At 33.5% G+C, this 26,418-nt stretch overlaps 3 protein-coding genes and 1 pseudogene across 3 annotated transcripts; 3 read left to right on the top strand and 1 right to left on the bottom strand.

Annotated features, from left to right (window-relative positions):
• Window positions 1-4,809: 4,809 nt before the first annotated feature.
• On the top strand, window positions 4,810-7,049 carry LOC146959324 (Leucine-rich repeat (LRR) family protein). The gene is made up of 2 exons (XM_085740879.1): window positions 4,810-4,926; window positions 5,022-7,049. Exon 2 carries the CDS (start codon window positions 5,071-5,073, stop codon window positions 6,841-6,843), a length of 1,773 nt encoding a protein of 590 aa, XP_085597005.1. The 5' UTR covers window positions 4,810-4,926; window positions 5,022-5,070; the 3' UTR covers window positions 6,844-7,049.
• A 358-nt stretch (window positions 7,050-7,407) lies between these two features.
• On the bottom strand, window positions 7,408-9,254 carry HMGB6 (high-mobility group box 6). Its single transcript, XM_085740880.1, has 8 exons — window positions 8,943-9,254; window positions 8,776-8,858; window positions 8,620-8,665; window positions 8,409-8,522; window positions 8,260-8,317; window positions 8,117-8,161; window positions 7,915-8,007; window positions 7,408-7,728 (listed from the first exon to the last, which is right to left on the bottom strand). The coding sequence occupies exons 1-8, from the start codon at window positions 9,026-9,028 to the stop codon at window positions 7,630-7,632; spliced, it is 624 nt and encodes a 207-aa protein (XP_085597006.1). The 5' UTR covers window positions 9,029-9,254; the 3' UTR covers window positions 7,408-7,629.
• A 5,108-nt stretch (window positions 9,255-14,362) lies between these two features.
• On the top strand, window positions 14,363-15,748 carry LOC146959322 (uncharacterized). Its single transcript, XM_085753505.1, has 2 exons — window positions 14,363-14,920; window positions 15,195-15,748. The coding sequence occupies exons 1-2, from the start codon at window positions 14,363-14,365 to the stop codon at window positions 15,504-15,506; spliced, it is 870 nt and encodes a 289-aa protein (XP_085609631.1). The 3' UTR covers window positions 15,507-15,748.
• Window positions 15,749-19,113: 3,365 nt separating this feature from the next.
• LOC146959321 (uncharacterized) lies at window positions 19,114-22,677 on the top strand (annotated as a pseudogene).
• Window positions 22,678-26,418: the final 3,741 nt, after the last annotated feature.

The following is a 26,418-nucleotide window of genomic DNA, read 5'->3' as shown; positions in this document are numbered from 1 at the left end:
CTTTTACTAAACTGCCCTTACTTTATAAGAAAAAGACAAAATCAAAGTTGCATTGAAAATTGTGTGACAGGAAAGTTGGAGTATTTATTGAGGGTAAAGTTGGAAGAAAAAAATTAAAGTTGTATTAGAAATGTAAAGTGACATTCATTTTGAAACAAATTTTTTTGGCTAAAGCGACACTCATTTTGAAACGGAGGGAGTATAATTTTTTAAATTTTAATAATTACAATACTACTCCGTATAGTACATAACAAAAATTATTAATGCTATTCCAAATATGGCCATTGGACCGTCACTATATGCATGGCCCATGAGTTCACTATTTATTCACCAAACACTACTCTCTTATTGGCCAGTGGGACACCAACTGGTACAAGTTGAAATTGATTGTTTGGATTTATGATAATATGTGATTAGACTGGTAATAAGACAATTTAATTTTGTGATTAAGGAGTCATTAACCGAAATAGTATGTTTAGGACTTTTCTTTTCAATTTCAAATAGCTGCCCCCACTACTTCAATTTCTTCTCACTGGGGACCCAAATTCCTCACGTTAAATTTTTTTCTTTTTTTAGAAAATTAATAACTTTTTCTTCTTTGTTGCAAATTGGGTCCTGATTTTACCACACGGTTTGACTTCCAATTAGATTTAGGTCAAGAGTTTGGATCATATTTTTATTGATCCAACTTTATTATATATATTCCATGATGTACGTTCTTACTTTCGATCATATCCTATTCAATGTAAAAAATTTAAACATGATGTTTTTCGATGTTTTTTTCATTGTTGAAAATTTACCTAACTTTGTTTAGTAATATGAGTGAGTTACCTAAAAAGTTAAAAGAGACTTACTAAATCAAGTATAGAATAACAAAATTTATTTTTAAATTGTATCGTGGTGGCTATTGTATTTTCAAAAAGGTTTTATAAACATTTGTGTCATCTGGTTAATCACATACAAAAATATGGTTAATTCAGTTAAGTAAATGATTATTTCAATTCAAGTTAAAATTTGTGGCTATATTGATGAATTGAATTAATCATAATTTTTTACTATGATTTTAATTAATCAACTATTTAAATCAATTAATCATAATTTTTAACGTGGTTAACAAGATGTCACATCAATATACAAAAAGATTGGATGACTTACATTTCAAAAAATAACTTCCAAAATTAGTAGTTGTCCAATTTTTAATGTGATTAATTGAACTGTGTAACTGCGGCATGTGCAGGGTTAAGTTATCGTTACTTTCTTTCTGTACATTAAATTACATCTAGATGAAGCTGACAATGTGAGTAGTTTGAAATAGAACACAATTGTTTATATAAGGAACCATGAGGATGAATACTTATGAATAAAAAGATATTCATTTTTCTATGATAGTTGTTTATTCTTTTTGATCGACAAGAAAGACAAAAAGGAAAATTACACTCGAGAGCGAACAACGGTTCTTGTCCAAAAAACACAAATAACGGCTAAAGTATCACCAAGCAAACACGCCTATGAATTCAATTTTAAAAAATTAAATACAAATAAAATAATAATTTATTCTTGTTCTTTTTTTTTTTGCATAAATAGGTATCTCCGCACGCAACTGCAAAGACTAATTTATCGAGTCTTGTGAAACTCAAATGGACGGCAAACTCTCGTAAGAGTTTTAACGTATAAGAGACTCGCGTCATCTCATCTAAGGGGATGTTAATTGTTGTTAGTATTGTTATTTTTACAAGATTTGTTGTAGTTTTGTTTTTAGTAAACTTGTAGTTATAATTTTTTTCTAACAATTGTTGTAGTTATAATTTAATTTAGCAAATAATCAAGTTAAATTCAAATGGTTTGGCTTAAATTCTCTGCACTCTCAATTTATTTTTCTATGATTTCCATTTGCAGTATATAATAAAACCTTATGTAAATTCATTACATATTTTAGATAGTTTGGAGAAAAATGTTAAATCAAAATTAAGCATATAACTTTTGCCCCAAAAAATAGAAGTCAATGCATGACAAATTCCAGATTAAATGGACAATGTATAAGCATCGTTCTCGAATCAAGTATAAAGGGGGCCCATTTTTAATTATTCTTAAATGATAAGCCAACAAAGAATTACACTGCTGTAAAGGAAGTGATTAGCAAGCTAAGCATACTTACTGAGAAGGAAAAGTTAATATTCATCATGCTTTCAGAAAAACAAACTGTGATAATTGTTTTTATGTTTCTTTTTTAACCATCCGATTTCGAGGTGATAGTTAGAAGTTCGGTCGTAAAAAAAATATAGTCGGATCAAGAATTGTTCCACTAAAAAATGAAATTTGGATTCTCTTTAACGATCTGGCTTTTAGTAGAGTTTATTGACCACTTAAGTCTAATCATTTGATTTTTTATGTTATTTTATTTATTATTGAAAAATGAATATACAAAATAATGTGGATAATTCCTTTTGATGTGACACTCACACCTAATGAAAATGGACTAATATGGTTTCAATAATCACTGCTGCTTACAGTTGTCATATTACATAAGCCGCCTAGAACCGTTACTTATACTGCAAAAAACTTCCCTTTCAATTCATGTTGGAAAAGCAAAATCAGCAATACGTGATTATTGTTATTTTGACTTGAACAAGTGATTATTGTTATTATTAATGTACTGTTTGTTTCTATCCAAATAAAATGACCCTACTTGCCAATCGAGTTGTTACTATACCTTGCTAGACTTATTGCTATCATGCACCAAAACTGAGTATTTACACTAAATCTGATATTGATGTCACTGTAGGATAGCTACTTAACAATATGCTTTATTTATCTATCTCAAATCGTGATGGTGGTGATTTTTTTTCTTTTTCTTTTTGATACAAAATAGTGATTTTTTTCTGGGAAATACTTGGGTGCCATTAATGGCACCGTGCCATTACATCCTGGCCATTGATGGCACCCAAACATTGTGGATGTGTGTGTGATGTGTGGTGGAGATCTAATGGCATGGTGCCATTAATGGCACCAAAGTGCCACCCTTTAAGTTTAAGTTTCTCACTTTTATAATAATTCTTAGGTTATTTAAAAGTTTCAACGTGTGTGTTTAGAAATCTAGAACTACTGTATAGTAGAAGTAACTCCTTTCAAAAAAAAGTATTATTAGAAGAAATCATTCCTATTTTAATGTTATAAATGTAAAAAGAATGAACTTATTTGTATACATTATTTTTTATTTTTTTTAAGTAGTGTAATGGTTTGAGCTCATGATTTAAATGCGGAGAAATGGGTAGTCTAGAATTCGAACATCGGCATAATATTCGTACATGTCATTTTCAATAAAAATGTAAAACGTCCTAAAAATTTGAATTTATCAAGCTTTTACATTTTCTAATCGGGTTTGGTTTGAAAAAAAAAATGTATTTTTCCATTTTTATTAAATAATAGTTATAAAAGTGTCACTTTATTTGATTTATACTTTTATAGACTTGTCTTAGAATTAGAAATCAAAACCATTAAAAAAATATCTTTAGAAAAAAAACGATTAAAAAAATAGAAAACAAAATGAAAATTATTTAACAATTTCATAATTGTGGGGCAACTTATTTTTCCATATTTAAATGTAGTATTAATAATTTATAAGTATATGTACATGGAAAAAGTGGAAACCTACCAAACATCTAATGTATTGTCCTTCCAATTGGTTTACCATGGGCCATTCCACTTTACTTGGTTTTTACTTTTTACCTATTTCTCTCTTCTTGCCTTCAAAGATATTTCCAAAATACTTCTTTCTTTAACCTTTCTCTTGCTAAAATTGATAATTTCTTCTATAACTATGTATAAGTTAAAGGGAAAAGTATGTATGTGATCTTTCAAGTTCGACATTATTTTTTCGATTGATCATTGAAGTATTTTCTTTTCCAAATTGATCTTTTGTGCGGTAGCTTTTAAACATGTTTTGTTAAAAATAAATAAACATGCCATTTTAATATTGAGATCACTCCAATAGACATGTCTAATTTGTCCATTTTCTTTCTCTCGTCACTTCGTTAAATTTAAATTAACAAATCCAAAAACCTTATAAACACAATATTAAATTTTTTGTGAAAATATCTTCATTAAAGAGCTTTGAATTTATGAATTCAAAACAGCAAGTCGTTTATCTCTAGTTGTAGAGCAAAAATTGTGATTTACACATTCACGGAACTTAACAAAGCATATAACAAAGCAGTAAGAACATAACTAAAAGATTAACGATGCAAAGAGAAGTAACATAAAGAACCAACTCCAAGATAATAAACTTAAACAACTAATTCAAAAGTCAAACTTAAAAAACCGCCGACATAATTTTCACAATTAAATATAAACCTCCAAGAAATGGAAAGAAAGAAAAACATAACTCGAAGTAAAGAATACAGTAATCTCTAATTAACTAGCTAGGCAGTAAAAATATTAGGATATATTACAATGTCGTAAAGGTTAATTCAACCTTAAAAAGTAACAATGAATGAAAACTATGTGTAAAGATTCTACAAGGCAGACAAGAAAATATGATACTAGTCCTTTTTACTCATAAACAAGCAACATGTGGACAGTATAAATAATAGAGAGGAGGTGAATTTTATATAACATTTGACAGATTTTGAATCTAGTGCGCTCCAACGTTCGAATACACCAAGAATCCTCGTGATTCATCAAACGGTCACAATTTTACCATGTGAACTTCTTTAAATTAATCCAACCCTTCATCATCATCATAATATTTCTAACAAGCTTTGTTTTTCCTATGTAACTATAAATAAGAGATTGCATACATCACAATCTTGCATGCAGAGATTTCTAACAGAATTATAATTTTGAGACAACACACACACACACACACTTCATCATCATATCTTACCTTGCTGTCTACGTGAAACATTGGAATAAATCAATGTCGGATTGGTACTTTTTCTACACTTTTTCTTTACTAAATTATTTACTTCATCTTTCTTTTTTTGTCAGATTTTCTTTTACTAACTCAAAGTTTCTCTTGTCAGATCCCAACTTCAAAGAAAAAACTTAATTGATCAAGACCCACCTTTCAAAATGCAATTTTTCACATGGGTTTTCCACCTTGTTCTGATATTTTCATTACTCAGCAACTTTTTCACAGAAAGTGCTTCATCACCAGAGACTCCTCCAATTTGTTCAGAAGAAGATAGAGCTTCTCTTCTCAGCTTTAAAGCAAGCATTTTGAGCGACACAACAGATACTTTATCTACATGGGTAGGCCGAGATTGCTGCGACGGAGGGTGGGAAGGAGTTCAATGTAATCCATCCACAGGTAGAGTTAATGTGTTGCAGATACAAAGTTCTAATGTTAGAGATAGTGGCACTTATATGAAGGGCACTCTTTCTCCAGCACTTGGCAATTTGCATTTCTTAGAGGTATTGATGATAAGTGGGATGAAGCATATTACAGGACCAATTCCTTCTAGTTTCTCAAATTTAACCCACCTCACACATCTTGTTCTTGATGATAATTCACTTGGAGGGTGCATTCCTCCAAGCTTAGGTCGTTTGTCCTTGCTTCAAACAATTTCATTGAGTGGTAACCATCTGAAAGGACAGATCCCTCCAACAATAGGGAATATGAAAAACCTTGCTCAAATTAATATAGCAAGAAATTTTCTGTCAGGTCCTATCCCACTAAGTTTCAAAACCCTTAGAAATTTGAATTACCTTGACCTCAGTTACAATTTGTTATCAGGGTCTATCCCTGATTTTGTTGGGGAGTTTCAAAATTTGACTAATCTAGACCTATCCTATAACCTACTAACAGGAAAAATTCCAATTTCCTTGTTCAGCCTTGTCAACCTTTTGGACTTGTCCTTGAGCTATAACAAGCTCACAGGATACATTCCAGATCAGATAGGAGGCCTGAAATCCCTAACAACTCTTCAACTTAGTGGCAATCAGCTCACAGGGAATGTTCCACTATCCATATCAAAATTGCAGAAACTTTGGAACCTTAATGTATCAAGAAATGGACTCTCAGGTCCCTTACCAGCAATTCCTATCAAGGGCATTCCTGCCCTTTTGTCCATAGACCTGTCTTATAATAACCTCAGCCTGGGAAGTGTACCTGATTGGATCAGAAGCAAGGAACTTAAAGACGTGCGTCTAGCCGGGTGTAAATTGAAGGGAGATCTTCCACAATTCACCAGACCTGATTCTTTGAGCTCCATAGACCTATCTGAGAACTGCCTGGTTGATGGTATTTCAAACTTCTTCACAAATATGTCAAGTTTGCAAGAGGTCAAGCTCTCAAACAACCAGTTGAGGTTTGACATTTCTAAAATAAAATTGCCATCTGAGTTGTCTTCAATAGATTTGCATGGAAATCTATTGATCGGTTCACTATCAACAATCATAAATGATATGACAAGCAGCTCTTTGGAGGTAATTGATGTATCAAATAATTTCATTTCCGGTCACATTCCAGAATTTGTAGAAGGGTCAAGCTTGAAGGTGCTAAACTTGGGAAGCAACAATATCTCAGGTCCAATCCCAGTTTCTATTTCAAATTTGATTGAACTTGAGAGGTTGGATATTTCAAGAAATCACATATTGGGAAAAATCCCTTCGAGTCTAGGTCAGTTGCAGAAACTGCAGTGGCTTGATGTATCAATAAATGGAATAACAGGACAAATCCCAGGTAGCTTATCACAGATAACTAATCTAAAGCATGCAAGTTTCAGGGCAAACAGGCTATGTGGAGAAATACCACAAACTAGACCATTCAACATTTTTCCACCAGTTGCTTATGCCCACAACTTGTGCTTATGTGGCAAACCTTTGGGGCCATGCAAGGGATAGAAATAAGGGACAATTGGTCAGTGAGATGCTGACTAAACTATAATATATTTTCATGCCTTATGACCATTGTTACACGAGATAGATTAGGCTCCACCTATATTAATATCTTTCATTTCCAGCTTGAGCAGCACAATGCTTATTGTTTAGTTCAATTTATTCACAATTCAATATTATTTTGAATAATAATGTAATCATTTTTATTTTTACATGATTTATTTGCAGTAAAGATAGTCCTACACCCATGTTTGATTATTCATACTTTGTATAATGCATGGTCACACTGAACTGCAGCAAACTGGCCACTGGCACATATGTGAAACTTTATTTCAGTGGATTGCCTCAATACTCAGTTAACAATCCCTCAAAGTTCATATTTCGATAAACATTTTGCATACTTGATGCTAAATTATCATTAGATTTCATGACAAATGAATTGACTAAAATTGTGTTTTAAAAAAGAAGCTGATATTCATAAGCTGTAATTTCAAAAGTGTCAAGAAAAAATAGAAAACTGAGACTGAAACCAGTAAATGCTTTTGGACCAGAATACATGATCACAAGATATGGAAGGCAACACAACACTTTAACTAGCAGAAAATAATGTAACTGGCATTAACAATATTCCAAGAGGACAATGCAAAAAGATATTGCACAGAAACTTCAAACTCATCAAAACAGTAACTCCCTAAACATAACTAAGACATGTTCCAAACTATACAACTTTAGACTAAGGCAATGGTCATTTCAAAAGAGTAATCAAGTTTGAAAACCACCAAAATGTCACCACTACTCTTCATCAGTTAACTCCTCCACCTCTCCTGCAGCAGCAGCTTCCTTGTCATCAGACTGGCCTTCCTTATCTTCCTTATCAGAACCCTCTTGATCCTATACATACAGCACCAGCTTAAGTAAAGAGAGCAAAATAAACAACAGCATATTGTGAAACAGAATTAGAAGCCCAAAATAAAACATGCTTCACTCCCTATGCATACAGCACCAGCTTAAGTAAAGAAAGCAAAATAAACAACAGCTTATTGTGAAACAAAATTAGAAGCCCAAAGGAAAACATACTTCACTTTCAGCAGTAGCAGCATTATACAATTCCATGGCCTTCTCATATTCTGCCTTCAGTTCAACAACCTTATCCAAATAAGGCTTCTTCTCCTAAACAATTTTAACCATATCATAACATTATATCAGCATCACATTAACAACATATTCGCACCAAATCAAAACAAATCAAAACAGAACAAAACATCATAATCAAACTTACTTCCTCAGTCAGAGACCTCCACTTCTCACCAGCTTCCTTACCAACCTATTTTTCACAATATAAGTAACATGGTCAATAATAAACCCTTGGATAACTTAATCAAACAATGTCAAACACAATACAACTAAACAATTTTTCATTACCCTCTTAACATCCTTTGAATCAGGGTTAGCTTCCTTAAAAATCTTTCTAAACTCATCCCTGAAACAAATCAAACCAATCAACTAAACCCCTCAAACTATAGAACCAAAACATTACAAAACAGAACAAACAAACCAAACCAAACCCTTACATGAAAACAAAGAAAGCAGTTGGTGGACGCTTCGGCGCATTAGGATCCTTAACCTTTTTCCCTTTCCCAACTTTAGCCCTTTTTGCATTTGGTTCTTTTGAATTTGGCTTCTTCCTACAATATTTCAAAAAATAAATAAATAAATAAACCTAAATACTAATAAAAACCAGAGTCAAAAAATCACAAACTAAAATTGGGGGAAATTTTTCACCTCTCGGGTTTCTTCACTTCAGCAGCTTGCTCAACAGCATGAGATTCTGAACAACCAAATTAAATAAAATCAAATACGAAAATAAACAAGCACGATTATTTAGATTTTGATAATATTTAGTACTAATTAGGGTTTATGAGTAATAATGATGATTACCGAGATTCATTTTGATTTTGGCTTCAAGGCTACAATTGTGCATGTCAATGAGTGCAACAGGAACATCTTTCTTACACTCATCACTGAAAATTTTCAACAAAAAAAAAAAAAAATCTGAGAAAAAGAGTATAAACGAAATGGTGTAGAAGAAGATGAGAATAACGAACCATTTAGCGAAAGCACTGCCATCTTTGGCACGAACGAGAACTGAAGCGGAACGAGAATCGACGGCATCAACCCTTTTCGTTGCCATTTCGTAACGTGTTCCCTTTGATTTAACCCTAATTTCTTAATCTTCTTCTTCAAATGGATCGAAATAGCGAAGTGTGTGTTGGAATATATATGAGTTCAGTCGAGATCTGAAATTTAATGGAAGGAGGGAAAAACTCAATAATTTTGGGGTTTTTGTTTTTTGGTTTTGGTTTAAGCGCCAATCACAGCGCCTTTTAAGTTTTTCCTTTTTTTTTGCGTTTTTCGATTTAAACGCGCGCGAGCGGATTTGTTCCATTTTTCATAAATGGGCTCAGTTTGTTGGGCCAATACTCCCATTTTACTGTTGGGCCTTTCCTTATTCTTCTTTTTTGATTGCCATTACTTTTCCCACCGTATGAGCTTCTTGCGCGCCTTATTCGGATTCTAAAATCCGAAATATTTCAACGTGTGTTTTTTGAGGTTTTATGAGGTTTTTATGCGATTCATATTTTATAATTCAAACTGCGTAGAATGCGTGAGAAGCTCATAGGGTGGGAAAAGAAACAGTCTTTTTTGAATTAATCAATTGTTAATCTTAAAACAAAATTTGACGTGTTAAGAAAATGTAAATATTTTCAATGTTTATTTTATGGGTTGTGCTAACAAGTGCCCTTAAGAAAAATTATAGGGCACTTGTTAGCATTTCTCTTGTTTTATTTAATTTGTCCATTCAATAATTAGTTCTGCGGCAAATGAACTAGTCACCACAATGCATCAAACCAAAGTTTGAGTCAGTTCATAGTTGAGAGGGACATCTATGTTTTTATGTCCCGATAATCGTTGTCTTTTTTTTTTGTGTACAAAGCTTGTCTAAAGAAACCTTGAAGGCTTAGAGAGTACTTACAAATTACCCACCAAAAAAAATTTAACAAAAGTTGAACTCCGATCATTACATAGTTATGAGTCAATTTCTTACCAACTAGGCTCCCCTACGTTGGCATTTTCTAATGATATGTGATAGTACATGATAAACAAAACAAAATGTTTAATTTGATTTTGGTTTTTGTTTTCTTGTGTGTTTTTGTATTTTATAAAAATTGGTCAAAGCAGCTCAAAAGATTGGCAAATCATACATTTTGCTCTCCAAAATTATAGAGGCCAGACAATTTATCCCTCGTTTTAATTCATCTGTCAGCAAGGTCGATTTTTTGAGATGGGTGTCATTTATAGCATGCTTAATTGGAGTATTTCTCCCAAAATTTGTTTCCTCCAGACAGTATACTTTATAGCTTCGTAATAGTGTTTATTTTGCGGAGGGTGCATATTCAGCAAGCACAAATTAGTAATAAATAAGCAATGAGTGTGAGTTTAAAGTTTAAAGATTGTGCACCTTGCATTGTTGTAAGAGCGAGTACTTATAGTCCCGGGAAGGATCCATTGCAGAGTAAAGAAATGACGGTTACAAATAGTACCCTTCAATTCAATTGTGTGTTCCGGTAGCCATTGAAGACTGTGTGGCTTAGCCAGGATTTCTAAGTTAAGGGTTGGAACTTTTGAATTTTAATTAAAAATTATAATAATATGTATAGAAATAATGTACTGTACTCAATTTATATTCTACTAAAGAAATTACATACATACTCTACAATTGTCATTAGTGCAGTTTTATGTTTTGAAATCTTGAATAATCAACTCATTATCAATATTTTTGAACACATATCTCTCGATATAAGTCACAAGTTGGGGCAAAAGGTGTAAAGTTTTAAATGTGGGGGGTTCAAAGTGAAAAAAATACAATTATTGGTGTATATTTAACAAGGTGAGGGGATTCATACGCAACCCCTCTTTAGTATGTGGCTCCGCCACAGATTTGAGAGCATTGAAAATGTCGAGGCATTACTGGTTGAGAGAATTTTGTGTCATGTTCAGAGTCGTCTCCGATAATTTGAAGGCCCCGTTATAACCTTGACAATTTCATGTTTAAAAAGAATTGAAAAAAAAAAAATCTAACACCACTTATAGTGATAGACAACTAAGTTGTAGTTAATTATATAAGCAATGGTTCAAATATGACTTTTACCTATAGACAAATAAGCATTTTGTGGACAATGCATAATTGACAGCAAAATTGTTGTCTTCAAACTTTTACCTATGGAAAAATGACATTTAGTGACGGATTTATGCCACAGGTGCCGTTTTTTTCTTCTTTTTATTGAATTTTGATTCCCCTCTAAGTTTCAGGTTATGTACCAAGGGCCCTGTTGAACTTGCCCAGAATCGGCCCCGGTTATATTGATCGCTTTTCAAGTTGAGTGTACTTCAAAAGTAGATTGAGAGAATGCGAAAGAATAAATTGACAAATTTCGTATAATTGATATATTGTTTGTTATAATTATAAAATTTATAGAGTAAATTTATTGTTTATTCTAAAAGAAGACAACATTACACATTAAATTGTATTGGGCATCTATAAGTTGACAAATTTCATATAATTGATGTATAGTTTGTTATATTTATAAAATTTATAGAGTAAATTTATTGTTTATTCTAAAAGAAAACAACATTACACATTAAATTGTATTGGGCATCTATGACTATTTGAATCATCGTGTATTAAGAGCTTGGGTGATTTGAATAGTTATTGTACATGTGCTCTTAGAGCGAATGGAAATTGAGGCATGATTTTATAGCGAATAGATCGTCTCATCTCATAATTTTCGCGTGGACAAATCATCCTCCTTAATTTCACCTTTATCTTTTTCAACCTTTCTCTCTCATGCTAAACCAAGTGTTAAAAAAAACTTGACTCTTGTGTCAGTTGAGGCAATCCTCTCCCAATTTCATTAGACCTATATGATTCAAGGCTTCGATTGGGATGACTGTCGTATCGGGATCTTGGTGTTATTTTATTTGATGACTATAATAATTGAGAATCTTACTTTGAACGTATTTATCATATTTTAGACAACTAACTCATGTTTTACATCATACAAAATCGTGGTTAACAACACTAATGTAGATTATTCTTGTAAAAAAAATCACTAATGTTGATGATTGTCTTGTCATTTGAGTTACAATTGAAAATTGTTTCATCGATTGAGTTGTTAACTTCCATATCAGTCAAATGCACCATTCATAACCCTATTATTAGGAAAATATGTTTTCAATTATGTGAACTTAGTTGCTAACATCTTTGTCATATGACTATTAAAAAAAGGGTTAAATATGTTTTTGATCCCTATAAAATTGGGAACTTCTAATTTTAATCATTACTTAATTTTAATAGGATTTTTAGTCCCTACAAAAAAAAATTACTTCTAATTTTAGTCCCTCTTACAACAAAGTTTGTTTAATTATCCTTAAACTCTTAAATTTTTGAACAATTTTTTTGAGACAAGTTTATAACACTATGAAAGGTTCATTTACTAAAATTTAGAATTTTTTAACATGAAACGAATTAAATATGAATTTTTTAAAACGGCAAAAGTTAAAGATAAAATAAACAAAATCTGGACGTAGAAATCAAATTTTGCGACAATTTTTTGCAGAGGAGCTTTTAGTAATGTTCTTAACATTTTGTCAAAAAAAAAAGTAATGTTCTTAACACGTCTGCAAAAAAATGTTCAACAACTCAAGAGTTTAAGCATAAATTAAACAAATTTGAATTGATGAGGGACTAATACTGAGTGCAGAAAAAAAATTAGGGACTAAGATAACTATTAAAATTAAGTAAGGATTAAACTTAAAAGGTCCCAATTTTACAGGGACCAAAAATATATTTAACCCTTAAAAAAAGACTAGTGATATTTTGACAACCATTTTGGTACAACCTTTGAGACAACTTTGTTGTTCTCTCTTCTCATTGGTCAAAAACAATGGAGAGAGAAAAAGGAAGAGAGAGAATAAAAACATAATGCGAGTATGAGAGAGAAAGTTGTACAAAAGTTGTACCAAAATAGTTGTACAAACATCATTTCTCTAAAAAAATTGTTCATAGGACTTTGTGAAGAGCAAAAATTGTATTGTTACAGTTGTCGTTTGGTTGTCAACTTCACCTGTGTTCTCCGCATTTTTATTTTGAAGCGAGTACATGTCTATCCACATTTTTGTCTTTCTAATTGATTTTTGCATTAGATTATCTTCTTTCCTTTCTCGATAACCACCTCTTATGTCATATCACGTATCTAGAAAAGTAGTTGGTAAATTCTATGATATAGCCATTTGACCTCCTATTAAACATTACAATTAGGGTGACAGAACAGATCCGAATAGCATAATCAACTTATTTAACCCGATATTTTAGGTGGATTAGGTTGAGGTTTTGAGTTACCTCATTCGATTAACCTGTTATAATTAGGGTTTCAGTTGATTGTAATACAATTATGCAAATGAAAAATAATATTTATGCAACTAATTTGGAACAATTTTCAGCCAATTTTGTGTCTCATACTTTCATTGTGTTCTTACTCTATCTTTCTTCCGATCTCTCTGTTGTTTTTTTATCAACAAAAAAAAATCGTTCCAAAAGCTGTCACCTTGTATGAAGAGAGTTGCTTTTTTGACAACGAATACTTCCAATTGACACATGGAAATGACCTTAATACCCCTGGCGGTAGTTAACAACCGCTGTGTTCTGCGATTAATCAACTCCAGAACCCTCATTTCTTCATTTTCCAGCAACACAAACACTATCAAACTCTCTTCCAAATTTCTCCAAACTTCAATTGCACGAATTTGAGCCCAATTTCTTCAATTAGATTACAAGTAAGTTCTCTTCTTCTTATTTACATGTAATGTAGTATGTTTAGGGTGTTAGTTTTGATAATTTTGAGCAAAATGTTAATTTTAGGTAGTTTTAGGTTGGGTTAGAAAATTGCAAATTATGCATGATTTAGTTGCTTTGATGGATTGTTTATGCTGGAATTGATGTTTAGAAACAATGTAGGTACAATGTAGTTGAATTTGATGTTGAAATAACACCAATTGTGTTAGTATTTTGAATAGCACTTAAGGTGTTTGATGAAATGCCTAAATGAGAGAATCTTGTTTTTTTGTGTAATTTTTTTTGCAAAAATGTTAAATTATGTAATGTATATATGTTATGGTGTTTATAAGTTTGTTTTTTTTTTTTTTGCTTTTTTGGCAAGTTTGATGAATGACGTAATGATGAATGACATAATGTGCCTAAGTTTAATTTTTCATATGCTTAAGTTTAATGTGTGATAATGTAATGGTTAGAACCATTGTTCCATAAATTTGGCATAATGATAATCATAATGTAGAATAATCATATGTGATAATGTCGTTAGATTAGGTTTGATGAATGCATAAGTTAGATTAGATTAGAACCATTGTTCCACGTAATTATGTTTTTTAAAATTTGTTTTGTACAGATATGGCTAGGGATACGGAGGAGCAGCAGCGGGTTATTAGAGAGGATAGGATGCTGAGAGGTAAAGAGGCAAGTACCGCTAGTGCTCGGAGAGAAAGGAGGGCTGATGACCCGTATGTCCCTAAGACTCGGAGGCGCAGGGACCCGATGATACATGGAGAGGGCTCACAGGCACATGTGGATGACTCCTCCCAGGTGGTTGATCCGACACCAGTGCATGATTATGCTGGGTATGCGGATGAGGGTTTTGCTGGATATGATCGGATGGAGGAGGAGAGGATGTTTTATCAGCCGCCGCCGGAGGCCGAGGCACAGGATGAGGAGATGGGAGATGATGAGAGGGTGCCAGAGGATGTAGTGGCAGATTATATGGAGGCACAAAATGTTATTCCCGAGGGTGAGCCTGAGCGTCAGCGTCAGCCACGACGAGGTGGTCGTGTTCGGCGGATACCGCCCTATCCTGCTGGAGAGGCTCCCTTTCCTGGAGGACCTCAGACCTTGGCATTGTTGTCCGACTACGCGAGACACGTGGCGAACCCTCTTTGGGTGAACCACAATAATGTAAGTGTTTAAATTGTTTTTTATTCTTTAAATGTTTTAATTAATTATATTAGGTAGCGTAAGTGATTTAATTAAATAATATAACGTAGCGTAAGTTGTTTAATTAATTAATATAACGTAGCATAAGTGATTTAATTAATTAATATAAAGTAGCGTAAGTGATTTAATTAATTAATATAACGTAGCGTAAGTGATTTAATTAATTAATATAACGTAGCGTAAGTTTTTGAATCATTTAAAATAGTGACAATGTCTTATTTAACTTGAATTTCAGATGTGGCATGATCAAGCGGGTTATAAGTGCGTAAACGCAGGGAAGAGGTTGAAGGAGCTTGATAAGCCGGATGAGGCTTTGAGATGGTTTTGGGAGCCTGTGGAGGGGTCTGGCCTCCTTTGTGCAGGACATTCCCAGACATCCTTCAGCTGTCCCTCAGGTGCCTACACAGATGTTGACTACTGTGTTGATGGACGCTGCTGCATGGTTAGTAGGTGGTTGGGTAGATGGGTGTCAGACACCATGACATCATGTTCCTGGCTACATGGCTTGGTATGCCACAGTCTCTCACCCTCGCATTCTCCCACCTGATGATGGATCCCCTCCCAGGCCGGCGAATGTGGAGCAGCTGATTGAGGAGGAGCATGCCAGGGGGATGCCTGACACATTGACGATCGTCCGGGATGTGGCGCACATAGCCCGAGATATTGCGGCTAGGCATGGCGAGATGACCAAAGAGGAGGTTGTCCAGGAGGTCTTGCGGATAGTTAGTGCTACTGAGCCTGTCCTTACTTATCAGATTTCCAGGCGGCGCAGGGGGCAGCAGAGGCAGGCTAGGCAGAGCTGATTAGTATTAGGATTTTTTTATGTATTTTTTGAGTATGATGACCATGATGTATTATTATGACATGTTCCGTACATTTTCCTATTTTTATGCCATATACGTACGTTCGTTCGTTATATATTATTTCTTGCGTTTTAATTTAACCATGTTCCTGTTAAATATTGGATGAATATGTTTATGTATTATTAGATGAAAATTTTAGAAGATTTTTCAATTGGTTATTTGATAAAAATTTTAGATGAAAATGAAAGTTAAAATTGGTTAGGAAAAACACAAAATAAGGAAGATGGAAATGAGCTCCTGGAAAAATGTTAAGCACGTAGCGGCAGTTAACAACCGCTACACTCAACTTCGGCGGTTGTTAACAACCGCTGGCACTCAACGGTAGTTAACTACCGGCGTGTTTTCCAGCGGTTGTTAACTACCGCTGGGGGTATTAAGGCCATTTCCATGTGTCAATTGGAAGTATTCTTTGTCAGAAAAGCAACTCTCTTGTATGAATATTAATATCCAATCCAAATACCTCCAATTCAGTTTTAGTACCTGGCTAATACCTATAAGATCAACAGTATTTTTTTAGTGTATACCAAAAGATTTCTAAATTGCAATTAAAAAACATATATTATCAATTGAATTGAAACATCATCACAAATGAGAAGCTAAAAACGCTACATCATTATACCCGTTGAAGCATACTGACTTGAAAAGGCTGTTAATTTTCTTAGGGTTAGTAGGTTATGACTGGTCAGTGTCAATGGACTTAACTTACTCCCGCATCTCAAGACTCTCTTGCATTTCTGTTTCTGCTATGTGCTAGAACGGACCGTTTGCTGCAACTTCCTCTGTGTATACTGTAGATTCATTATTATCCTATTGACCAAAGCTTCATTCTGAAGAATAATAGTAATGAAACAATAGAATTAATGGCATTCATTGGAAGAATGTGAGAATCTCAAAACACTGCTAGAACCGAGGACATTCTTGTTTAACATAACACAAATAAGATAGCAAAACATAAATATCATTCTCTTCATTAATTTGGTTTGATACATCATCATTCATCACAAGCATGACAAGGAATTAAGACTACATATTACATAATCAAAAGCCATAAATTATAAAAAAAATAAAAAATAAAAAGTGACCATGTAGCTAGCTAGTTTTTCATTTCATTTCAGCATAACATATTGTGATGTAAATGGTGCAATGTAACGCAACTTGTTCAACAAAAGAAGCCAAAGTTTCCATCATCAAAGTTGAGTGAATAACTAAAAGGGTCATAGTTGAAATTCTTGTTCTTCTTGTTCTTCATTATTTGCCTCTTAAAATCAGCCCTAACCCTCCAAAACAAGCTCCTCAACTTTCTCTTCCCATGCACAAACACCACTCGTGGCTCAAAGCAGCAGAAGCACCTCATTATTCTACTAAATTTCTTGTTCACTTTTCAAACCAAAAACAAAAGATAGAATATAGAAGATGAAAACAAAGTGAGAGCAAGTGATAGCTAGAGGATGAATTTATACACAAATAATATACTACTATATGTGAGTATATTTGAAATAGTAATGTAAATATTTTGTGATAGATTAGATGGATGGGTTACATAGGAAAGGTTAAGAGGTAGGTATATCCTAGGAATTGATGGAGGCAAAGGTGAAGTCTCTTATTTAGGAAGCGTACGTAAGGGAGGGGGTGTGGGGGGTACGCTGGAAATAAGGAGGTAGTGAGTGATAGTGAGTGAGTGGTCCAATACTTTACTTTGTCTCATCTTTATCTCTATTGTGTTGTCGCTGCTTTCTGAACATACGGCGCTCTGTCTTTATGATGCAGATAAGGAATTTTTTAGTATATTCATCCTTTTTCATCATGTCAAAATTTTCATGTTTTTTTTTTTCTTGATGAGTGTTATTTGAACAATCAATTTGGTGACAACTTATTTGACAGCTATAATTTACAAAGAAAAAGTAGTATTGACATAAAAACCATAGCAATAGAGAGATAAAGTAAAAAATAATGTGAATATGAGAAAGAAAGTTGTCACAAAAATTCTCATTAAATGGATGTTCAAATATCATTTACCTTTTTTCTTCTTTTCAAACACCCTAAAGTGTATGTTTTTGGTTGTGGATAATAAAAATTGATTTTAAATTAATTGAGTTTGTAAAATTAATTTCATTTAAAAGTGGATTGAACTTGAATGTAACGTGGTTAATGTTTAAAAATGTGTATATGTAAAAGACATAAATCATAAACAATTTTAGCGGAAAAATCAATTATTCTTGAAAACATTCAATAATGTAAAATTTAAGTTTACTCTTTGAGAATCAATTCTAGATACTTTAAATGTGAAATCAAATACAGGTGAAATCTAGATACTTCATAATAACGAATTCTCTCCAACCTTTTACTATAGAAGAATGATATTTGTTTAACATTTTTTAGACAACATTTATGATAACCATTTCTTTCTTGTTCTTTTGAGACAAAAATAATAGAGAGAAAAGAGAAAGAGGAAAAGAGAGAGTGATTGAAAGAGTGAAAACATAATGTGAATTTCAAATACAAAATTGTCTAAAAAAACTGTCATAAATGATTTTACAAGTATCATTTCTCTTTACATATGCTATAATTATGAATTAATTGCTTTTTTTATAGTAAGACTATTAATTATAGATATTTATTTAGTTGACACAACAATATGTCCTCGTGAGCTTAGCTCAGTTGATATGGACAATGCATAAAATATGCAAGGTCCGAGGTTCGAACCCCGGCCACCACCAAAAAAAAAAGTTGACACAACAATATAAGAGGAGGTTTGAAACCCCCGCAAATTATAAGATCTATACATCTTTGTAATAAATATAGTTCTTAATGATTTTACCAATATTATAAATATAATATAAATTACTATGTTTTTGAATGTTATCAACAAAAAAAAATTAATAGTCAAATTTATTTAAGGGTATAGATAAAAATTAAAAAATCAGTTATTCTCTTTATTATAAAAATTAATATTGATACAATATTAATCCACTTGGATTGATTTGGTGGTAATGACTTGAGACTTATGAGTGTGCTTCTTCTTGAGGTCTCAGGTTCGATTATGCTAATTTAGCTTCTTGAAAAAAATTTAGCTTCTTGAAAAAATATCTTGAAAAAATATTAATATTTTTTTGAGCAAGAAAAAATATTAATATAACATTGATAATAATATTAAAATTTACTTTTTTTTTAACACGAAAGGGTTGGTATTTTTTTTTTTTTTGAATAAACGAAAGTGTGTAGTATATTTTCTAAGACCATCCCCAATGGGGTTATTGAATGCCTATTGAAAGCTATTGAACCATTGGAGAATTGCTTGTTGAGAGTGACATGGAGGAGTTGGGTGATTAATTCATTCAACAAGTTGAATTCTGCACAAGGGAGCCACGCGGCGCGCTGTCATTGTGAGAAAATTGGCGCGTGCAGTACACGCGCCGACAGGGCGCGTCAGCTGCAGGGAGGTGGGAGAGAGAAAGACTTTTGGTTGGATAAGGGACAGGTGGCGCGTTTGTATTGGCTGGCTGGATTTTAATTATCTTCATTTTTTGTCCTCAATTATTTCGATGGAAATAATTTTTTTTTTTTTTTTTTTTACCAAAATTCATGATTTTTTTTTCTCTATAAATAGAGACTTGGATCATTTGATTTGGACACAGAAAAAAAATCAAGTTTTTCACTCTCTTAATCTTATTATTAGCATTTCTTTTGAAGTTTTAGTCTTTGATTAGTGAAATGGATCCCAATAACAATCAATTCAACACCCAAAATTCTTCTGATTACCCACTTAACTACCAAAATCCCAACAATTATCAACACCCAAATCAATTTCCCAACCAACATCCTCAAAACCCAAATCAATTTCCAAACCAACATCCTCAAAACCCAAATCAATTTCTCAACCAAACTCCTCAAAACATGCCTAATTTTGGTTTTGCCTCAAATTTCAATCACCCATCCTCTGTTCCAAACAACTTTCATCCATATTATAGATCTATGATGGGATATCCATCTCAAACACCCCCATATAATGGTTATATGCCGATGATGAATGAAAATTCTCAGAGTCTTGGTGAATATCCCGAATTTTCATCACAAATAAATCGTGGTGGAATGACAAGATCTAATGAAGTCACTCCAGAGGATACAACTCCTAAGAGCAAGAGAAACCAGCAACCATCATGGAACACCGAACAAAATTTGGTGTTAATTAGTGGGTGGATAAAATATGGAACATGCAGTGTTGTCGGGAGAAACCAGACAAGTGAATCATATTGGGGTAAAATTGCTGAGTATTGTAATGACCATTGCTCATTCGATTCTCCACGCGATGTCATTGCATGCCGAAACCGTTTTAATTATATGAGCAAATTAATAAATAAATGGGTTGGTGCTTATGATACCGCTAAGCGTCAGCAAGCAAGCGGTTGGTCGGAAGATGATGTTTTGGCAAAAGCCCAAGAAATATATGCAGGTGGGAAGAATGTTCAATTTACTTTAAAGGAAGAATGGCGTGCTCTCCGTGATCAACCTCGTTATGGCAGTCAAGTGGGAGGAAGTGTTGGCTCAGGAAGTAGTGGATCTAAGAGATCTCACGATGACTCTGTAGGATCTAGTGCTCGTCCAATGGGTAGGGAGGCAGCTAAAAAAAAAGGAAAAGGAAAAAAGAAAAGCAAGGACGCTGGCTTCGAGGAGGTGGAACAGGAGTGGGTTCAATTCAAAGAAATGAAGGTGCAAGAGATGGAACACTTTAAAGAGTACACCGAAAAAATGGAAAAGTACACCGCAGTGCAACAAGAGAAAAACAAATTGAAGAAAATGGACATGTACATAAAGTTAACTTCCCAAGAGCATCTCGATGACAGGAAAAAAAAATGGTGGAAAACTTGGAGCGTGAGCTGTTTGGAAATTAATTCACTAATATTTGTTTGTATTCGGTCAAAATTGTCAGTGTTGTCTAGTCCCCAATGTTTACTTTAAATAATTGTCAGTGTTGTCTAGTCCCCAATGTTTACTTTAAATAATTGTCAGTGTTGTGTAGTCCTCAATGTTGCTTTAAATAATTGTCAGTGTTGTGTAGTCCTCAATGTTGCTTTAAATAATTGTCAGTGTTGTCTAGTCCTCAATGTTGCTTTAAATAATTATGCATAATATTTGTCCCGTGACTTTTTTCACAAACTTTAATTTCACAGCCCATGGTATTCCTCACTAGCCCATGGTATTGCTTTAATTTCACAAACTTTTTTCACTATTTTGTCAGTGTTACATCACATGGTATTGCTTTAATTATGCATTCCAATATATATCGTGATGGTATTGCTACAAACCCATGGTATTGCTTTACTTTACTAGCCCATGGTATTGCTACAAACCCATGGTATTGCTTCACTCCCCGTGCTTCACCTATTTGCTTATATATATAGGGACTTGAATAACATTCATATCTACTTCCAGCTTGAATATTGTTTAAACTATTTCCTTTCTCAAATTGCATTCCAATATCTACTTCCAATATCTACTTCCAAACACTATCAATGGATCCTTTTGGTTTTGATATGAAAGCCTACTTCGAAAAACGTGATGCTGAAGACACGTATATGGTCAACCGATTTATTCAGCGTCGAAAAAAACTAGAGGAAGGTAGTGGATCAGGTAGTGGATCTCGTAAAAAAAAATATTTAAATAGAGATCATGCAGCAGCTAACCAAAGACTCATTGACGACTACTTTGCCAATGAGCCTACATATGACGATGCAATGTTTCGTCGTCGGTTCCGGATGCAAAAACACGTTTTCCTTCGAATCGTTGGAGACCTTTCAAGTAGTGATAACTACTTCACCCAGCGAGTTGATGCCACCAACAAAGAAGGTATATCACCATTAGCAAAATGTACCACAGCAATGCGAATGTTAGCATATGGTGTGGCAACAGATGCGGTCGATGAATACATCAAAATTGGAAGTAGTACAGCATTAGAGTGCTTACTTAGATTCTGCAAAGGAATCATACGACTGTATGAGCAAGTGTACTTGAGAGCACCAACCGAAGATGACCTGCAAAAAATACTACATGTTAGTGAAATGCGGGGGTTCCCAGGGATGATCGGGAGTATTGACTGTATGCACTGGGAGTGGAAAAATTGTCCTAAAGCATGGGAAGGTCAATTTACCAGGGGGGATAAGGGAACCACCACAGTTATTCTTGAAGCAGTTGCATCTCATGATCTATGGATCTGGCATGCCTTTTTTGGATGTCCGGGAACGTTGAACGATATAAACGTTCTAGACCGGTCACCAGTGTTTGATGATGTGGAACAGGGAAAGACTCCAAGGGTGAATTTCTTCGTGAATCAACGTCCCTATAATATGACATACTATCTAGCTGATGGTATCTACCCTTCTTATCCAACTTTCGTCAAATCAATTAGACTTCCTCAAAGTGAACCCGATAAGTTATTTGCAAAACAACAGGAGAGCTGTAGGAAGGACATCGAACGTGCTTTTGGAGTGCTTCAAGCTCGATTTAAAATCATCCGTGAACCAGCTCGCTTGTGGGACATAGCCGATTTGGGTATCATCATGAGGTCATGCATCATATTACACAATATGATTGTTGAGGATGAACGAGATACATATGCTCAACGTTGGAGCGATTTTGAGCAATCTGAGGGAAGTGGATCTAGTACACCGCAACCATACTCGACCGAGGTGTTACCCACTTTTGCAAATCATGTGCGTGCTAGATCCGAGTTGCGTGATCCAAATGTTCACCACGCATTGCAGGCAGATCTAGTGAAGCACATATGGACAAAGTTTGGAATGTTTTGAGTTTGAAGATCATTTGTATCGTACTAAATAAATTACGTGTGTGTTGTGTGCTTGTTTGTTGTCTTGCATTTTAAGCTAATCGTGTGTCGCGCGCTTAGTTTGTTGTATTGCATTTTAAGTTAAGAAAATAAAAATAAATTATTTAAAAAAATATTGTTTTTTTAAAAAAATTATTTGTATTATTTTAATTTAATTATAATCGATAATTATAATTTTATGCAATTATAAAAACAAAAATTAAATAAGAATAAGAAATAAAAAGTGGTGGGGTAGGGTGTTGAATGAAAACTATTGGAGTGGTAAAAATTGAATGGGTGTTGAATTAAGAGAGAGAAAATGATGTGGAGTGTTGGGAATTGAAAAAGTGGGTGTTGAAGGTTATTGAATAATTTTTGCCATTGGACATGGTCTAAGGAGAGACCTAAAATTACGCTGGGGATTGATATCATTTGCCCACAAAATCCATTTGAAAGATGTATTATTGACTTGTGATGGATGGATGATTGGACGCGGGGATCTTATATGTGCAAAACTGCTCGTCCTTTTAAGTTGGTACTAGTGCTCTATTGCTATGTTGAATTAAATCAATGATGTTTAGATTTATTTAGGAAAAAAAACAAAACTTCACATAAAAGTCTGTTTGGTTGTGCGGTGGAAATAATTGATTATGATGAAAAGAATTATGTAAAATTGATTTTTCGTTAAAATTTATTTTGATCGAAAGTGATTCGTGTTTAGACACATTCATGTAAAAATGAGTTAGATTATAAATTAACGTGTTAAAATCAATTTTTGAATTAAAAACTACAAATACTTCAAATAAAATCAATTATGCATGTAGAATCAATTCTGCTCGAGAACAACCAAACACGTGAGAATCAATTACCTACATGCATACTCTTAATTGATAAACTTATCTTCATATGTAACATCATACTTGTACCTTTTGGAAACAAATTAAGATGACAAACCATTGTATTAAAATAATACATTGATGATAATTGGATATGATCCAATAAAATAAATAGATTTATTTTATTGATGAATGTGTTGTTGCTTACTTCGTATAAGCAAATTTGTATAAATTTATTGTGAAAACCGAGTTTATTTTTATAGACTCGACGAAATATGAGATTAATTGACTTAGAGACGTCTTAGTCAATATTTGTGAATTTAACAAATTCATAGACAAAAATCCCGGGAAGAAAGAGAAGGAAATAAGACTACGCCATTCGAAAACGACAAGTGATGGGAACCCAACCTTTATGATTGGAGATCCCATGTAAAAGGTTCAATGGGAAAAACAAGTCACTTGTTGGTTATGTTAGCACTAAAAAAGTTGTCTTTTTCCTATAGTGTTATGCAAATGAGAAGTGCTAATTAAATTTTAAAACTAGTATAGTGACCCGTGCCAAGCACGGGAAAATAAAAAACTTTTTTGATCAAATGTATAGATTTTATATTATGTTATCTTAAAGTTATAAATGTGGTTATATTTTAAATTTGATATGGAAAAAAAATATCATCTTAATTTTGTTAATTTTGTATATATTTTGAAATATCTAAACATTGCACATAACGATTAAAATATTTGGATTTATACTTATACTAATTATTTGTAGTATAAGATGTACTCATTGTTAAACTTAGCATATGTAATAGTTTTGCAAAAATACGCCGACGTACTGTATATTATTATTTGTTGACATAATGTATTTTATTAATCATAAAAACTAAACTAAAAAATTTGTATTTTTTATATATAATAGTCAGTGTCAGATGTATACACCTAGTCTGTGAATGCAATCGTTAATTTTTTTTTGCGGCTGTGTATAAATATAGTTTGGGCTACAGAAACGCCGATTGTTATTTGTTTTTATTTTTTACAAAACCAATGGTCTAATGTAAATATTGTATTTTAGGGTAAGAACGATGTAAAAAAGAAAGTTTCGCGTATTGTTATAACTGAAAAGTGCATCAATTAAAAGTCAATGGCAGGAGGACCTGCTTATATAGAAATTGCATGTCATGTACGCCTTACAAAGAAATTAAAAAAAACGACTTCCAAACAATACACAACTTTAGTTTTCTAAATTATAGCAACAACAAATTCTAAAACATAACCAACAATCATTCTTTTTGAAAAACTTCACAATACAGAACATTTGTGGTCTCCTTCCAAACATTATTATCTTCATCCAAGATGAGCAGCTTCAAACATTTTCTAGAAGTAACTCGAGAGACAGCGACATAGAGTTGTCCATGCGTGAACACGGGCTTAGGAAGACAAACTCCCACTCGAGATAAAGATTGACCCTGACTTTTATTTATCGTCATTGCAAAACAAAGCGTCAATGGAAATTGCATGCGCCTGAATTTGAAGGGTATCATTCAAATCGGGATACACAAAGTCTATAAGTGACATCAACATATTTGTTGTGTCCGATATGAGCAAATCTTTAGGAATTTCTACCTTCATTTCACCATTCTCATCCGAAGCGTCGTTGTCGTCTCCAATTGAGAGTATCCACTTGCCAAAATTAGCAATTTCTTCCTGCTCTACAGGTACCGAAGATGCACCCAATCTCATATTAACAGTAAGCCTCAACACATTACAATAAGCCCGTATCTTTGATGAATTGATTGGGGCATCAAAAATATCTTGCCTCGTTCCTTTTTGGACAACAGCCAATATCTGCCTGAAATCACCACCTAAAACTGCTGTCATTCCACCAAAAGGTCTAAACTCGTTTAAGGGATCATTCTTGGACATGATATCACGCATTGATCGGTCAACTGCCTCAAAACACCATCGGTGCATCATTGGAGCCTCATCCCAAATTATCAACTTTGCAGCACGCACCATAATTTCAATACGGACTGTCAGCATCGAGTGCGCGGTTCTTCCACCTGGTAATAGAAGAGCCGTTATACCGCTGGATGCAGCATTCAATACAATTAATCCCATCGTTCTAACAACAGCCAACAATGTTTTCCATATAAAAGTTTTTTCAGTACCACCGTAACCATATAAGAAAAAGAAACCACCGTCGTCAGAACCAACAGACTCCATAATCTTGTCATGCACACATCTTTGTTCATCAGTCAACATCAGTAGCATATCAGTGTGTGTCTTTTCCAGTTAATCTTAGTTGTAATTTAGCTCATCAACGATAAGCTTGTTTGTTAAAGTTGGCATGTCTGCTGCGTTTGGCCTGGGCATAGATTTGAAGTCAGTAAGCGACCGTCCGTTTTCCTGAAGCAGCATTTCAATTTGAATCAAACACAGGTTCTTCAAGTCATCGTCTCCGATACACAGATCTGCATATTAAATGTAAAGTCACAAAATTAATATTAACACATTTGCATGCATATGTGTGCACGTTGAAGAGAAAGAAAAAATATTAGCTTTATATGAGAATCCTTTATATTTAAACATATTAGCCTAAAAAATGTGGAAAATGCTGAATGGTATCGTAGAGTTAGTAACTCTTAGTTTGTTCTTTACTATATCCTAAAAAAAGTTCTTCTTAACTACTTAAACTACTCTAATCAGCCTTTACTATATCCTAAAAAACACATCCCTCGAAAACAACCTTGTCATCAAGGTTGGAATGTGATAAATTTCTTAATGTGTAATAGTCTTCAAATGTATCACCCTTATCCCTATTTTTTATTAGTGAAGTATTGTTTTTCTTCACATCTTCAACAATAACATGAGTAGTTTCTCTCCACTTCCTTTGCATAAGCTTTTCATTTTGAAAAAAAGAGAGATGACTGATCTCAGAACCAT

This window comes from Medicago sativa, chromosome 1, assembly GCF_051527215.1.
Source record: "Medicago sativa cultivar Bolivia chromosome 1, Bolivia_mono, whole genome shotgun sequence".
Taxonomy (NCBI): domain Eukaryota; kingdom Viridiplantae; phylum Streptophyta; class Magnoliopsida; order Fabales; family Fabaceae; genus Medicago; species Medicago sativa.
The sequence above is the reverse complement of the archived record's forward strand: the minus strand, read 5'-3'. Positions and strand labels throughout refer to the sequence as shown.

Bases quoted from the DNA above. Each gene is read 5' to 3' on its own strand.
- LOC146959324 (XM_085740879.1), top strand. From the start codon at position 5,071: ATGCAATTTTTCACATGGGTTTTCCACCTTGTTCTGATATTTTCATTA.
- HMGB6 (XM_085740880.1), bottom strand. From the start codon at position 9,028: ATGGCAACGAAAAGGGTTGATGCCGTCGATTCTCGTTCCGCTTCAGTT. The intron at 8,523-8,619 runs GTGAAAAATTTC...GAAATATTGTAG, and splicing joins GAAGTGAAGAAACCCGAGAG to GAAGAAGCCAAATTCAAAAG. The intron at 8,318-8,408 runs GTAAGGGTTTGG...GATTTGTTTCAG, and splicing joins ACTGCTTTCTTTGTTTTCAT to GGATGAGTTTAGAAAGATTT.
- LOC146959322 (XM_085753505.1), top strand. From the start codon at position 14,363: ATGGCTAGGGATACGGAGGAGCAGCAGCGGGTTATTAGAGAGGATAGG. The intron at 14,921-15,194 runs GTAAGTGTTTAA...CTTGAATTTCAG, and splicing joins TTTGGGTGAACCACAATAAT to ATGTGGCATGATCAAGCGGG.